Source organism: Corythoichthys intestinalis, chromosome 1 (genome assembly GCF_030265065.1).
Source record: "Corythoichthys intestinalis isolate RoL2023-P3 chromosome 1, ASM3026506v1, whole genome shotgun sequence".
Classification (NCBI taxonomy): domain Eukaryota; kingdom Metazoa; phylum Chordata; class Actinopteri; order Syngnathiformes; family Syngnathidae; genus Corythoichthys; species Corythoichthys intestinalis.
Window position 1 is genome coordinate 66,256,845 of NC_080395.1, and position 16,114 is coordinate 66,272,958.

A 16,114-nucleotide genomic window follows, 5' to 3' on the forward strand; every position below is an offset into this window, starting at 1 on the left:
AATAACATGCTTTTTCTCTCAAATATATTGTTATAATCATTTGTTTCGGATGTACTGTAATTATTTTCTGTATAAAAATGTGGTGTTCAAAAAGTCTTTTTTCAAACTTGAGTCTTGAAAAAGAGGGGGTCGTCTTATAATAACGCCCGTCTTATATACGGGCCAATACGGTACAACAAAAGACACATGATCGACATTAACAGGAGAAACTTACAGAAAGGTGTATGGAGCCACGTCTTCTTAGAACTACTCCTTATTGTTGTCTGTAACTGTCTGATTTCTTGCCAAACCCTCAACCCAGTAGTTAGCTGTAATGCCCCATGATACAAGGGGTAAACTGCCAACAAAAACAAGAAGAAGTAGGGAGCGTAGGAGCCACATCAACGCAGGCAGGTGCAGCCCCCCCCCAGCGACCGGAGGGATTCTCTCAATTTGCTCCCATGAAAAATCATAAAAACCTGACATTTTAATGAAAAAAAAGAAAAACAGATATGAAGAAAAATCGGATTTGTGCGTTAAGACCTGCGGTATGAACGTAGCCTAGTGTCTACCAGAACAGATTGCTACATCCAAACAGGTAAAAATAGTGACCAAGCAGAAAATTTCATTCTCCATAGATTTTCTTATTCAGTATGTTCCAAAACAGTTGGAATTGGAAAAATACAAACTATAAACCCTTTACAGATTCAGGACATCTTATCAGGATGCATAAAGGCAGCTCTAGAACATGCTCATAACTGCGTTAATGAGTTCATGAGTTAAGTTCTCCTCTCTTAGCCATTTTGAGAATAAATTTCTCGGCTGATTCCCCATTTCAGCTGAAAAAAAAGTGATCAGCTTAACAGAGTTACAGTTAAAAAAAAAAAAAAGATACAAGGGAACGTTTGCAAACGGCGACGAGGAAATGGGTTTAATTAGACGCCCCAAAATAAAATATATTGTCCATAATACCCCCATCCTTCGCATGTGTTCTTCACTGTGAAGCAGTGCAAGAGTTTGTAAATAAACGGAGGCAAAAAAGCACCTGTCTAATTTACTCTAAACAAAAACATTGGTCTCACGTGTGACGTAGGGACAAAGTTTGTCGAAGGTAGACATGAGCGGATTATCGGTTTTAAGGTATAGCGTGGTATGAAAAAAGTCATGGTTTCAAAACCGCAAAAAATGTCCGTCATGCCATCCCTAAGGTATAGCTATTTTTTATGTCCCAAAAGTGCAGGGAGAAATCCGTCGCTTGCAGCTGCAAGGCTCAACCCTCCCCCAACGTTTGTTGCTCAGTGTTAGTGAGTTAGCTGTGCTACACGATAGCTGGAGGAAGTTAAACTCCTGTTTTCCCCCATTGAAGAAAACGATATTGCTGATATGGGAATACTTCGTCTCCAGAAAAGTTACTGTCGGCTGCAGCCTAGAGGAGGAGGGCCAACCGACATGTAAAACATGGTGGAGGGTGGCTGCCAAAGAGGCAATACATCTATTATGATTTCGCATTTATACAAAATTAAAGGTTAGTAAACACTGTCATGAACATTTCCCACCAACTACGAGAGTTAACTCTAGGGTGTTTAGTGTGTCTAGCGGTGGTAAAACGGAGTGGTTTTTTTTCTCTCTGGCAACTGTGTATTGAAACAGAGTGTATGTATGATGTAAACATGATACAAGTCATACACCCATGCTTTTTGTGGAAAATAATTCAATTATTTTTGTTCTGATGGGAATAATGTTGAGCTATGGCTCTAGGCTCAGCTAAAGAACTGCATTTATTTGAATTTTCCTTAGAATATTTCAGTTATTTTTTGTCATTTTTAAATTTGTTTGACCTTCACAGTAGACTTACAGTGCCCTCCATAATTATTGGCACGCCTGGTTAAGATTAGTTTTTTAGCTTCTAATATATATTTTTTTGTAATTCAATATGGGATCTTAGTGGAAAAAAAGAGAAAAATCCAACCTTCAATACAAGGGCATTTAATCAGTGGGGAAAATTCCTACATAAAGAGATAATTATTTGACATCAAATAATGTGTGTCACAATTATCAGCACCCTTGGTGTTAATACTTTGTACAACCCCCTTTTGCCAACAAAACAAGGTCTGGGGACTGAGATGGCCATGGGAGGAGCTTGATTTTGTGTCTGGTTAACCATTTCTGTGTAGATTTGGCCATATGTTTAGGGTCATTGTCTGACAAAAGCACACCGTGTCTCACCTTCAGATGAGACCAAGATTGAGCTTTTTGGCAACAAACACTCTAAGTGGGTCTGGCGTGCCACGAAAGATGCGCATGCTGAAAAGCACCTCATACCCACTGCGAAGTATGGGGGTGGGTCAGTAATGCTGTGGGGCTGTTTCGCTTCCAGAGGCCCTGGGAACCTTGTTAGGGTGCATGGCATCATGAATGCTTTGAAATACCAGGACATTTTAAATCAAAATCTGTTGCCCTCTGCCCGAAAGCTGAAGATGGGTCGTCACTGGGTCTGGGATTTAGAGAGATTCTGCAAAGAGGAATGGCTCAAGATCCCTCTTTCTGTCTTTTCCCATCTTGTGAAACATTATAGGAGAAGATTAGGTGCTGTTTTGTTGGCAAAAGGGGGTTGTACAAAGTATTAACACCACGGGTGCTAATAATCGTGACACACATGATTTGCTGTCAAATAATTATTTCTTTGTGTGGGAATTTTTCCCCACTGAATAAATGCACTTCTATTGAAGGTTGGATTTTTCTCTTTTCTCCACTAAGGTCCCATATTATTTGAATTAAAAAAAAAAATATATATATATATATATATATATATATATATATATATTTGAAGCTAAAAAACACATCTCAACCAGGGGTGCCAATAATTATGGAGGGCACTGTATGTTCCAATTTGCTACTGTTTTGAAAAATAAAAATCCTGTTAAATGGGAATATCCCAAAGTAACAAATTTCAGAGCTGTATGTGCAATACCGTGAAACCGTGATATTTTGGCTTGAGGTTATCATACCATCAGAATCTCATACCGGCACATGCCTAGTCGCAGTCAGTGATGTTTCCACAGTTAAATCTTCGGTTATCAGTGAAAATGATGGCGCCACAGATGCCAAATTCGCACATCTTCACTCTGGCCGCAGTTTTTAAGAAACCTCGTTTAGATGTGCATGTGCGTGTGGATAATAAGTGTAGACATGGCTCGAGTCTTAAGTATAGCTACGGGGCAGAAATAGTTATGTAGCTACTAGGGATGTTAACCTCTGGGTACCTCACAATACTTTGCGATACAAGGCTCACGATGACGATGATCTCACAATAGGCGATACAACAATTATCGATATATTGGTCAGGAAATCATTCTAGAATGTTCTACATAACAACTAATAAACAGAAAAACAAGCTTTTTTTCCCATCCGTCTGCGGTGAATTGGAATGAGTTTACAAGTAGACATCCAGGTCAATGGCAAACAGTGAGTTTTATTTTGGGGCATTTCAGGTCATTTACTGTTGATTTTCAGTCACATCTTGTTTTCTCAGTTCTTTATGATGCATGTATTCTCAATTCTTTATGATGCTTCTTGTTTTCTCAGTTCTTTATGATGCATGTATTCTCAATTCTTTATGATGCATTAAAGAATACACCGTCTGTATTTAAGGACGCGCGTGCGTCTTAGCTTTGTCGGACGATTGACTTGCGTACTGCTGTGTGTGCCCTCATCTTCATGCTTCTCCGGTAGTATCCTACTTTCCTAAATTCATGTACTGTTTGGCATGCTTCCTTTATTTTACTTTTTCTTAAATGCAAACTTATTTGCTATTTCTGTTCTCTGAGTCTGTGATTGAGATCCACCCAAACGGCTTGCCATTCATCACAATATCATTATGAAGTCTATACTTAATGGTTTCCAATTTTGTCAACCATGTTTTGAAAAATATTGAAAAATTAGAATGCACTACTGTACTTGTCTTAGATCTAAGATGTTGTTCAACATTCTGATTGTAAGTAATCCCCATTTATTCATCTGAAGTTGAAAGTGATAGTAAGTAATCCCCATTTATTCATCTGAAGTTGAAAGTGATGCATATAGCTTATTTAGTATTACTTTTAATCCAGTTTAGTACCTTTTATAGTTCCCCAAAAAAACTATAGTCTTTAATATTTCTGTGGCCCTCGCTCTTAATGGCAGCAAAAAAACCTAAACAAAAAAGTATCAAAGCCACGACAGGAAAACTGTCCGCTGCTAATAAAGCAATCAGATATGTAGCATCACTGCATTTTTCAATTTTGACATAAATTACGGCTGTAAAATCTGACGGGATATTTTTCTATTTATTGAAAGGCTACTTTATTTCTTGATTGTATTTATTATTGCCATTCATTAAAATGCGGAAGAGATTTGACTTGCCAGGCACATCTCAGGAAAGCGTCGTAGATTATTAATGGTATTAAAGCAGACAGGAAAAATACAGCGCCTTTGTCACATTACTTTTCAAACGGCCTCTTTGATGTCCAAAATGTGACACCGAGCAATTTGACAGCCGCCCGTGGACAGATAAGATTATCCCAGGGTGTCAATTTTTGGCTAAGGCGTGTGTTTCGGGATCCCCGACAAGTAATGTACAAACGGGGACACACCTCGACCGCCTGTATATTAACCTGCTCTTCACTGATCACCAGCATCAGCTTTTGCAGGAAACAGTCGTGAAGACAATGGATCTGAGAGCCATCATATTCCTTTTTTTGCTGCAGCTCGTCGCCCTCTGCTATGCACGACCTACCTGGGTGAGTACTGGAACTCCGCAAATGATTTCTACCAAGTGGCATAGTTCATTTAGAACGGTGGGCCCAGCCGTGACACTTTTCTCTAAAGTCAGACCTTGAGTTAGTGCGTTGGTTAAGATATCGACAGATATGTAGATCTGTTGATGAAACAATTTCTAAGAAAACCAAGATGGCTGAACCTTGTCACTTGTCCTGATCTGAGAAAGTGCACGTAAAATAGCTTATTATGAAAAAAAGGGTAGACATTCTTTATTGATTTGGCCGTGATAAGGCAAAAGTAACTTTGATCAAGTCTGCTCTAGCGTTCGTTCCACTGTCATTGGTAGCCAAATTTCCATCTCGTCCTAAGTGTATCATTTCTTTCATTCTCATTACAGGACCAGGCTGTCGATAACGGTATGTGACCCGTCGGTGTGCAACCATCCTAGCGATCAAAATCAATAGGTATCAAAGCGTGAGTGTGTTGCTGCCACTGAATGTCATCTGCTTTCGCATTAGAGAACTTGGGGGGTCCGGATGAGGAAAGCATCTCAGAAACAATTTTAAGGATAAACAATGGTGAGGATTCAAAGGAAAAAGTGGAAAATTTGAAAACAGATCGATTATTTTTTGGGCTTCCATTTTCTCCTTTCTGTCTTTTTTCCTTTCAGGATCTTCTGAATACCTGTTGGAGGGGGATCTGGTGATTCCGAGAGCAAGGACCGCCATGAAATGCATGTCCTATAAACCCAATTGTCTCTGGCCAAAGTCTTTAAACGGCAACGTTGAAGTTCCTATCATCATCGCGGACGAATACAGTAAGTCGTTTGTTCAACGACTGCATTCATTCTGTATTGTTGACATCATTAACAAAGGGAATTTTATTTGTAGCCAATGAGGAGAAGGGAAGGATTGTACATGCCTTGCGAGAAATTCAGGCCAAAACCTGCATCCGCTTCCCCACTCGCACAACACAGAAGTCATACATCAGCTTTGAGCCAAAATCCGGGTGAGCCCAAATGTTTTGTCAATGAGTCTGCCTTGCATGATAAAGTCTTGGCTTTGCTTACACTGTTAAAAAAAAAACTATAAAATTTACGGTAAAATACTAGCAGCTGTGGCTGCCAGTAGTCCACTGTTAAATATACGGTGACAATGTACAAGATATCATGGTACACAAAAAAAAAAAGTCTGTATAACTTACGGTAAAATACCAGCAGTTCTGGAAGCATGCACTGTAAAAAATGTAAAAAAAAAAAAAAAAAAAAACGATAATATAAATACATTCCGTATAATTTATGGGGAAATTACTTTAACTGTGGCTGCAAGGCTAAAGTCATTATGGTAATGGCAAAAATATATATATATATATAATTGACGGTACCGTCAGCTGTAGTTAACGGTAGTTTATCGTAAATATCAGTGTAAATGTACTGGCAGCTGTGGTTACCAGTAGTTTACCGTAAAATTTGCAGTGTAAATGTAAATTTCATTACGGTACTGGAAAAAAATCTGTATAATTTACGGTAAACTACTGGCAACCGCTGTTGCCAGTAGTTTACCGTATATTATACAGTTATTTTCCCATTACTGTAATGACTTTGGTAACATCTATACAAGGACAGATACTTTTCTCCAGGATATTAATTTTCCTCGACGGAATTTTTATATACTCTAGTTCGTTCGGCATTGAGTTGGGAGGGGCCAGCCCCGCAGCTGGCTGATCGGAGACTTAACGCGGGTGACGAGCTCTGTAATAAAACGCTCATATCCGTGTAATCTACGATGGGACGACCACAAATGGGCACTGCATTGAAGCATATTATTGTGACGTACGTTTGAAGGTTTAAGAAAATTGTGTGAATGTGTTATCAGCTCATCACAGCTCGTTCAAGACGAGCGAGCGGGCCGGTACCACATTTAAAATTACCGTTTGGTGGAGAGGCAGATGCACCCTTAATTCAGCTATTTTTCAAGAACGGATGGCAGAGTTCATTGGGAAACTTTGCGAAAAAGCTGCGTGCTTCGTCTCATAGTGCCTTTTCAAATTGCTGGTTTTTACAAGCGCTACCGTTGTTCGGTCATTCCTTACTACGCGGCGAAACGTCTACACAACGCTCAGCGCGCTTGCGCAAGCATCCGCACATTGGTCAGAAGTGGCGAGTACTCACTATTTTTGTTTTTATTTAGTTTTTTAAAACCTTTTCATTGCCTCAAAAATACTTTTTGCATGTATTACCCTCTCATACTTTTAATTGTGTTTTTTTGTGTTAGCTTTGAAGCAGTTGACCATATTAGTCACGTAGCGTATTTAAACCGTCCTTATTTGGTATAACTGCATTTAAGTATTTGCTTAAGGCATTTTTAGTACGTTCTACTGTCTACCCGTATGCATCCAAACAAAACATGTTAAGCGCGCACGGTAGTACTTTGGGTGTCAAATTTGACTAATGTAGGACGCTTCACCAATGTAGCCGATGAGGCTTAGCGGTCTTGTGCTGCCGCCAGGTAAAATGAACAAAAATGTGTTGGTCTACTCCTCCTTAAACACTGTTTTCTGCATCAATCTTGCGTAGTTTTGAGCACGTGATTTGCCGTACCTTTTCCCCTTATCCTCCAACTTCATTCGGCTCAGTTTTTGGATGTCTCTCCACAGAGTCTGGAAAGCGAGTGTGAGACATGCTGTTCTAAAAATAACTTTCAAATGCTTCACTCCCATTGGCTGGCTCTTGCGCGTCACTGCTAAGGTTTTTGTTTGTTGCCTCCCTCCGCTCTGCAAACCCACAGAAAAAAAAGATTTTTGTTGTCGCAACGTTTATTAGTCCGGACAGCTTGAGATCCGGCTTGGGGGTCCGGAACCGGACCGAGGTCCGCGGTTCCGTGACCTCTGCTCTAGATGATAGACTGTGGAAAAGAAAAGAGGAGGAATGCCACGTCTTGATCTTCCGCCTCCATTGTGAATAATGTCATGCCACAGTAAAAATGGCGATGGCATGACGTCACTTTCATAGTATCCGATTGTTGTATGGACACACTAGCCTATATTAAGTAGCGGGTAATATTAGCCAGCTAGCTTATCAGTGTAAGTTCTTGCACGGATAAGAGACACATTAGTGTAGCTCCTAGTGTAGCCGCAGCCTTTACCCTTCCCGGCAGCCACAGTTGAAGGGAATTTTACCGTAAATTTTAAAAAATGGTATTGATTTTTTATTGTCACCGTATTTTTTACAGTGCAGGCTATCAGAACTGCTGGTCTTTTACCGTCAATTATACAGACAATATTTTGGGTGTACCATGATATCTTCTCCATTGTCACCGTCTATACAGTAGGGCAAATAAGTATTTAGTTAACCACCAATTGTGAAAGTTTTCCTACTTGAAAAGATAAGAGAGGCCTGTAATTGTAATTGACAACATGGGTAAACCTCAACCATGAGAGAGAGAATGTGGAAAAAAAAAAAATAGAAAATCACATTGTTTGATTTTTAAAGAATTTATTTCCAAATTAGAGTGGAAAATGAGTATTTGGTCACCTACAAACAAGATTTCTGGCTGTCAAAGAGGTCTAACTTCTTCTAATGAGGTCTAACGAGGCTCCACTCGTTACCTGTATTAATGGCACCTGTTTTAACTCATTATCGGTATAAAAGACACCTGTCCACAAGCTCAGTCAGTCACACTCCAAACTCCACTATGGCCAAGACCAAAGAGCGGTCGAAGGACACCAGAGACAAAATTTTAGACCTGCACCAGGCTGGGAAGACTGAATCTGCAATAGGTAAAACGCTTGGTGTAAAGAAACCAACTGTGGGAGCAATTATTAGAAAATGGAAGACATACAAGACCACTGATAATCTCTCTTGTTCTGGGGCTCCATGCAAGATCTCACCCCATGGCGTCAAAATGATAACAAGAACGGTGAGCAAAAATCCCAGAACCACACGGGGGAACCTAGTGAATGACCTACAGAGAGCTGGGACCACAGTAACAAAGGCTACCATCAGTAAGACAATGCGCCGCCAGGGACTCAAATCCTGCACTGCCAGACGTGTCCCCCTTCTGAAGCCAGTACACGTCCAGGCCTGTCTGCGGTTCGCTAGAGAGCATTTGGATTGAATGTGTTATGGTCAGATGAAACCAATATAGAACTTTTTGGTAGAAACACAGGTTCTCGTGTTTGGAGGAAAAAGAATACTGAATTGCATCCGAAGAACACCATACCCACTGTGAAGCATGGGGGTGGAAACATCATGCTTTGGGGATGTTTCTGCAAAGAGACCAGGACGACTGATCTGTGTAAAGGAAGGAATGAATGGGGCCATGTATCGAGAGATTTTGAGTGAAAATCTCCTTCCGTCAGCAAGGGCATTGAAGATGAGAGGTGGCTGAGTCTTTCAGCATGACAATGATCCCAAACACACAGCGAGGGCAACAAAGGACTGGCTTCGTAAGAAGCATTTCAAAGTCCTGGAGTGGCCTAGCCAGTCTCCAGATCTCAACCTCATAGAAAATGGTGGAGGGAGTTGAAAGTCCGTGTTGCCCAACAACAGCCCCAAAACATCACTGCTCTAGAGGAGATCTGCATGGAGGAATGGGCAAAAATACCAGCAACAGTGTGTGAAGAGTTAAGAAAACGTTTGGCCTCCGTTATTGCCAGCAAAGGGTACATAACAAAGTATTGAGATGAACTTTTAGTATTGACCAAATACTTATTTTCCACTATGATTTGCAAATAATTTCTTAAAAAATCAAACAAAGCGATTTATTTTTTTCCCCCACGTTGTCTCTAATGGTTTAGGTTTACCCATGTTGACAATTACAGGCCTCTCTAATAATTTCAAGTGGGAGAACTTGCACAATTAGTGCTTGACTAAATACTTGTCCCACTGTATACCGGTGAACTACTGCCAGTATTTTACCGTAAATTTTACAGATTTTTTTAAAACAGTTTACAGCAGCCTTAAAAAGGGTGCTATTTGCACTATGGAAAATTCTTTGAATGTTAAAAATCTAAAAAGCAGAGTAAGGGAAAAATGTTTTGTTTCTGTACTCTTCAACATGCGTCCATCCATACAGGTGTTCCTCACGAATTGGCTACATGGGGTACAAGCAGGTAGTGTCACTGCAGCGCTCTGGCTGCGTCCTCAAAGGGATTATCCAGCACGAGGTGTTGCATTCCCTGGGGTTCCACCACGAGCATACGCGCAGCGACCGTGACCAACACGTCCTCATCCACTGGGATAACATCCAGAAGGGTGAGTCCCTTTCCACTGAATCACGAGAGTTCTGATTGTATTAATTAGGACCATTGCTGAGATTTACTGTCAAGTAATGGATTGTTTCTGTCCTCAGATAAAAAAATCGCCTTCAAAAAGCAGGACACCAATAATCTCAACACACCTTATGACTATTCCTCCGTAATGCACTATGGAAGGTAAGACTTCATTTCTTTCTGACCTTAAATTTGAAATTTCTGTAGTATAGACCCAGAATAGTCAACTTTTGCCTCAGAATTCATTGCTAATTCATGATAGCTTGCTCAGATTCATGTCATACGACACTGAATAAATTCACAGAAGGAAGCCTAGAAGTAGTCTGAGATTTCATCCTACCCTACACCAGTAAAAGACACCATGTGCCACAGCAACCTAGAACTTTCATGAAAAAATAATATTAGACAATCTGAAAACCAGCCAGGACACTTTGCTCCAAAAATTCCGGACCCTCTTGAAACTTTGGGTTATAAAGTACACAAATTCATGTCACACCATGCATGATTAAGCAAAGCAGCCCTAGAATGTGTTCTACAGGGAAGTTAGAAAGAAATAATGGAAATTTACCATAACAGCCTTGGCGTGGTGTCCTGGTGATGCATCAGCTGGTTATTTTCCAAGGCCACTATCAAACACTCAGTTCCAAATAAGTTTAAAGATATGTTTGTGATCAGCGGTGTTTCAGTACAAGTGTGAGTGCAGCCAAGTATTGTTTTTACAATTTTTTTCTGTAATCCTGTAGAACTGCCTTTGGAATTAATAGTGCCGTCACCATAACACCCATCCCTGACAGCTCAGTGGAGATTGGCGAGCAGAGAGACCTCTCATATCTGGATATTATCCGGATCAATCGCCTCTACAAGTGCTTCAATTATGAAATGTAGGCCACAATGTGACATGTCAAGTGACACTTTTCAATAAAACCAATGCATCCCAATTACCAGTACGTCTCTTTTATTGGGCAAGCAAAAATGAAAAATACCTTCTGGGGTTGGGGGATGTCGATGTGAATTACTAAATTGACTACTTGATAAAATATAAAAATCAAATTTACGAGTAAAATTGGTTCTATAATATAATGTTGGCTTCACAAAATCCTGTCTGCATTTTTACTCAAGAGGGACGAAATTATAATTAGGCTAGGTCCATACCGCAGGTCTTTCCGACTCGAGTGAGGCATTAACTTGACAGTCTGAACTAAACAGGTTGTATAAAAGCGGACCATTTCAAATCCGATCTAGGTCACTTTCGTATGTGGTTAAAATTCGATCTGCGCCACATTTTTTCAGAATGTGGCTACGGTCTGAACTGTCAAGTATCCAAAACAGAATTCATGGAGCAAGTACATCAGCAAAGAGCGAGAGAGATTGGGCGCTACGGCAGCGAGAGATGTGCATTAGCTTTAGCGCATAGCTTGAACTCAGTTTTTAGGGAAGAGGCGGGCTTGACAGCAGTCGTAAAAAAGGTGAGGAGGGGGAAAAGCATAAGCCTGAGAATGCTCGGTTTTCTTTCTGTGCCCCAATTGAGCATTATTTCAAGATTGCTTTCATGGCCGACAGTCGGGGCAAACTACCCGTGTGTGTGTGCGTCACGCACGCACAGTGCGTACATGCATTCTATCAATCCATATAAACTTTGAATATATGACTAACGGGGATTATGTCTTATTTGTGTCCACTTTTTTAAAATCAAAATATGATAATCCTTGAATTACAGCTGTGGTCAAAAGTTTACATACACTTGTGAAGAACATAATGTCATGGCTCTCTTTGAGTTTCCAGTTACTTCTACAACTCTGATTTTTCTCTGATAGAGTGATTGGAACAGATACTTCTTTGTCACAAAAAACATCTTTGAAGTTTGGTTCTTTTGTGACTTTATTATGGGTGAACAGAAAAAAGTGATCAAATCTGCTGGGTCAAAAATATAGATACAGCAGCGTTAATATTTGGTAACATGTCCCTTGGCCATGTTCACTTCAATTAAGCGCTTTTGGTAGCCATCCACAAGCTTCTGGCAAGCTTCTGGTTGAATCTTTGACCACTCCTCTTGACAGAATTGGTGCAGTTCAGTTAAATTTGATGGCTTACTGACATGGACTTGTTTCTTCAGCATTGTCCACAAGTTCTCAATGGGGTTTAAGTCAGGACTTTGGGAAGGCCATTCGAAAACCTTAATTCTAGCCTGATTTAGCCATTCCATTACCACTTTTGATGTGTGTTTGGGGTCATTGTCCTGTTGGAACACCCAACTGCGCCCAAGACCCAATCTTCGGGCTGATGACTTTAGGTTATCTTGAAGAATTTGAAGGTAATCCTCCTTATCCCATTTACTCTCTGTAAAGCACCAGTTCCATTGGTAGCAAAACAGCCCCACAGCATAATACTACCATCACCGTGCTTGACGGTAGGCATGGTGTACTTGGGGTTAAAGGCCTCACTTTTTCTCCTCCAAACATATTGCTGGGCATTGTGGCCAAACAGCTCGATTTTTGTTTCGTCTGACCACAGAACTTTCCTCCAGAAGGTCTTATCTTTGTCCATGTGATCAGCAGCAAACTTTAGTCGAGCCTTAAGGGGCCACTTTTGGAGCAAGGGCTTCCGTCTTGCACGGCAGCCTCTCAGTCCATGGAGATGCAAAACGCGCTTGACTGTGGACACTGACACCTGTGTTCCAGCAGCTTCTAACTCTTGGCAGATCTGCTTTTTGGTGATTCTCGGTTGAATCTTAACCCTCCTGACCAATTTTCTCTCAGCAGCGGGGATAGCTTGCGTTTTCTTCCTGATCGTGGCAGTGACAAAAGAGTGCCATGCACTTTATACTAACAAACAATTGTTTGCACTGTTGCTCTTGGGACCTGCAGCTGCTTTGAAATGGCCCCAAGTGAATTTCCTGACTTGTTCAAGTCAATGATTCGCTTTTTCAGATCCATGCTGAGCTCCTTTGACCTTCCCATTGTAGCGTTTGTGGGCGTTTGCATCCGTCACCAAAATTGCTAATTCGTGTTGCTGTATGAATATTTTTGACCCAGCAGATTTGATCACTTTTTCTGTTAACCCATAATAAAGTCATAAAAGAACCAAACTTCATGAACGTTTTTTGTGACAAAGAAATATCTGTTCCAATCACTATCAGAGAAAAATCAGAGTTGTAGGACTAACTGGAAACTCAAGAGAGCCATGACATTATGTTCTTCACAAGTGTATGTAAACTTTTGACCACAACTGTATGTAGAGCCAGCATGTGTTAGGGTGATCAAGGTACGAGGTACTTGAAACTTACTCAAAGATGCCTATATCACTTTAATATATTTAAAGTGTGCCTCCTCCCTCTGGATAGAGAAAAATCAGTTTTATTTTAAAAAATAATTAAAAAAAAAAAAATGCAGACCCAGTCAATACTCACACACACCCACCCCCGCACACACACAGACACACATACCCCCCCACACACACACCCCACACACACACAATGCATAACAAGTCATTTGAAAGCTACCTAAATGGGGAATATGAAATCAGTAAGAAACCCAAGGCCATTTTTGTTATCTGCCAATTCGAGCCCATTAAAAGTATTTATTTGAACCAAAATGACTGTAATCTTGTCCTGCACAGTGCGCATGTTAGCAAATTTGAAGCCAAAGTATTCGTTGCCATACAGATTTTTCATAATGAGAGTCATTTTAAAGCGCTTCTCTGAATGTGAGACAGGGACGGCCTGGCGAGACAGAGTTGCCCGGGAATCATTGAAAGACCCGTTCACTTAATGGACAGTGTTGGAAGCCATCCAGCCGGCAACACACATACCTGTAACTGTACCTTGATGGAAAAAAAACAGCATTTGTTCAGGACAATAATCAAATAATAAAGAAAAGCCGAGCCTGAAATTAGCTTACAGTAAAAGTACAGTCATTTAAAAACATGTGATTTTAATACAAACAGGTCATTGATACAATAAATTATAACATGGATAAACCATTAATAAGAGAACTGTAACCTGATGAAAGTACACATGGAGGACTTTAAATTCAAATTTTCTAATATTGGTACAGTAAAATTACATAGTTTTGAGTGTGTGAGTAATCAGACTACTAATATTCACTAACCTTGGCCAGAACTTATTCAGAACTATTCAGAACTGTGGATTTGTAGAACCACAAAAATGAGGACAGTGATAAAGTATGCATGTAGGACTTTGAAATTTTCTAAATTCTGGTACAGTAAAAATGTTTAGTTTGGAGCATGGGAGTAGTCAGAGAGGTCCACTACTAATATTCGCCATCCTTGTCCGGAACCTATTCAGAATTTTGGACTTACAGTGCCACGAAAATGAGAAATGTAACCTACTATTAACTAAAACAACCCGTTGCTCAGTGTAATCACATACAGGGGTGGGAGAAAACACTCGGGTGACTTGAAGTTCCGCTCTGAGACCCCCAATTTGGCCAAATTTCAAAATTGTCCTATATGCATGTGTGATACATCTATGGAAAGCTTGAATTCTCAATTTTCTGGAGGAAGAAAAATTTTGAACAGGAGGGCTTTTTTTTTTTTAAAGTTTTTTTTTAACAGTAAAACCCTAACTGGAGGTGAGAGCACATGAGAAAGATGGATAATGAAAGAAAGAAAATGAAAGACGCCATGTTTTTTAAACTTTTTTTTTTTTAACAGTAAAACCCTAACTGGAGGTGAGAGCACACGAGAGAGATGGATAATGAAAGAAAGAAAATGAAAGACGCCATGATTTTAACTAGATATTATCGCGTACTTACCTTATGTGATATATGCTACATGGAGTTTTTGGATCGAAACAAGGTCAGTACGCGATAATATCTCGTTAAAGTCATGGCATCTGTAATTCTGCTCTCGCGTGCAGATAGGGTTTTGCTGTTTAAATGTTTTTGTTTAAATGCCCTCCTGTTCAAAATTTTTCCCTCCCCAGAAGATCGAGATTTTAAGCTTTCCAATGATGTATCACACATGCATATAGGACAATTTTTAAATTTGGCCAAAATGGGGGTCTCAGGGCAGAACTTGAAGTCACCTGAGTGTTTTCCGTATGTATGTATATATATATATATGTATATAAATTAGGGCTGTCAAACGATTAAAATTTTTAATCGAGTTAATTACAGCATAAAAATTAATTAATCGTAATTAATCGCAATTCAAACCATCTATAAAATATGCCATATTTTTCTGTAAATTATTGTTGGAATGGAAAGATAAGACAAAATGGATATATACATTCAACATACGGTACATAAGGACTGTATTTGTTCATTATAACAATAAATCAACAAGATGGCATTAACATTATTAACATTCTGTTAAAGTGATCCATGGATAGAAAGACTTGTAGTTCTTAAAAGATGAATATTAGTACAAGTTATAGAAATGTTATATTAAAACGCCTCTTAATGTTTTTGTTTTAATAAAATTTATAAAATTTTCAATCAAAATAGCCCTATTCTGTCCTCAATGTGTGTGAGTACACAAATTGACAGATAGCGAACAAAAGTTCCAAAAAGAAATTAGACGGTGTGGCAAAGTTGCATGGGCTTTACTGAAGTCATCTCTTTTTGACAGGAGCACGTTTCTTGTATTTTTGTAAAACTGAAAATAACAAGGCCATGTGTCAATAACTTGCATAAATCACAAAATAACATAAAATGTACACACACGTGTCCATTTGAGCAGTAGCACTAGCCAATTAGCTCACAAGCATCTAACAATGTAACTGCATTTCACCATATATGTGAAAAAATTCAAATACACATCAATAATAACTATCTAATGCTCATGAATATAAACAAAGGAGGAATATAACTCACAAGCGATGCATGTATTAGACACAAACAGTGTGATGGGGCTATGAGAACTGCCACTGAATATTGGATGCGGACGCTAGCTGGTCTGAATAGCACTGTCTATTAGTGTGAGTTCGCGTGGACATATAATCACGTCAGAAAAGCGCGCCGAAACCCAAATAATCAGCTGCACTGAATCGCCAGCAGAGGGCGACATTACGCCACATAACATATGCAAGTCACACCCAAGCACCAGCAGAGGGCGGAAAAACTCCATAAAACACAATTAACAAGTT

At 39.7% G+C, this 16,114-nt stretch overlaps 1 protein-coding gene across 1 annotated transcript; it reads left to right on the forward strand.

Moving 5' to 3' along the window:
- The first annotated feature begins 3,636 nt into the window (after window positions 1-3,636).
- Window positions 3,637-10,971, forward strand: LOC130921206 (low choriolytic enzyme-like). The gene is made up of 9 exons (XM_057844833.1): window positions 3,637-3,707; window positions 4,653-4,757; window positions 5,135-5,153; window positions 5,256-5,315; window positions 5,408-5,554; window positions 5,628-5,745; window positions 9,813-9,991; window positions 10,089-10,170; window positions 10,752-10,971. Exons 2-9 carry the CDS (start codon window positions 4,686-4,688, stop codon window positions 10,891-10,893), a joined length of 819 nt encoding a protein of 272 aa, XP_057700816.1. The 5' UTR covers window positions 3,637-3,707; window positions 4,653-4,685; the 3' UTR covers window positions 10,894-10,971.
- Window positions 10,972-16,114: the final 5,143 nt, after the last annotated feature.

Coding starts and splice junctions, on each gene's coding strand:
- LOC130921206 (XM_057844833.1), top strand. CDS start 4,686: ATGGATCTGAGAGCCATCATATTCCTTTTTTTGCTGCAGCTCGTCGCC. Junction 5,316..5,407: donor AATTTTAAGGATAAACAATG/GTGAGGATTCAA, acceptor TTTTCCTTTCAG/GATCTTCTGAATACCTGTTG. Junction 5,555..5,627: donor CATCATCGCGGACGAATACA/GTAAGTCGTTTG, acceptor TTTTATTTGTAG/CCAATGAGGAGAAGGGAAGG.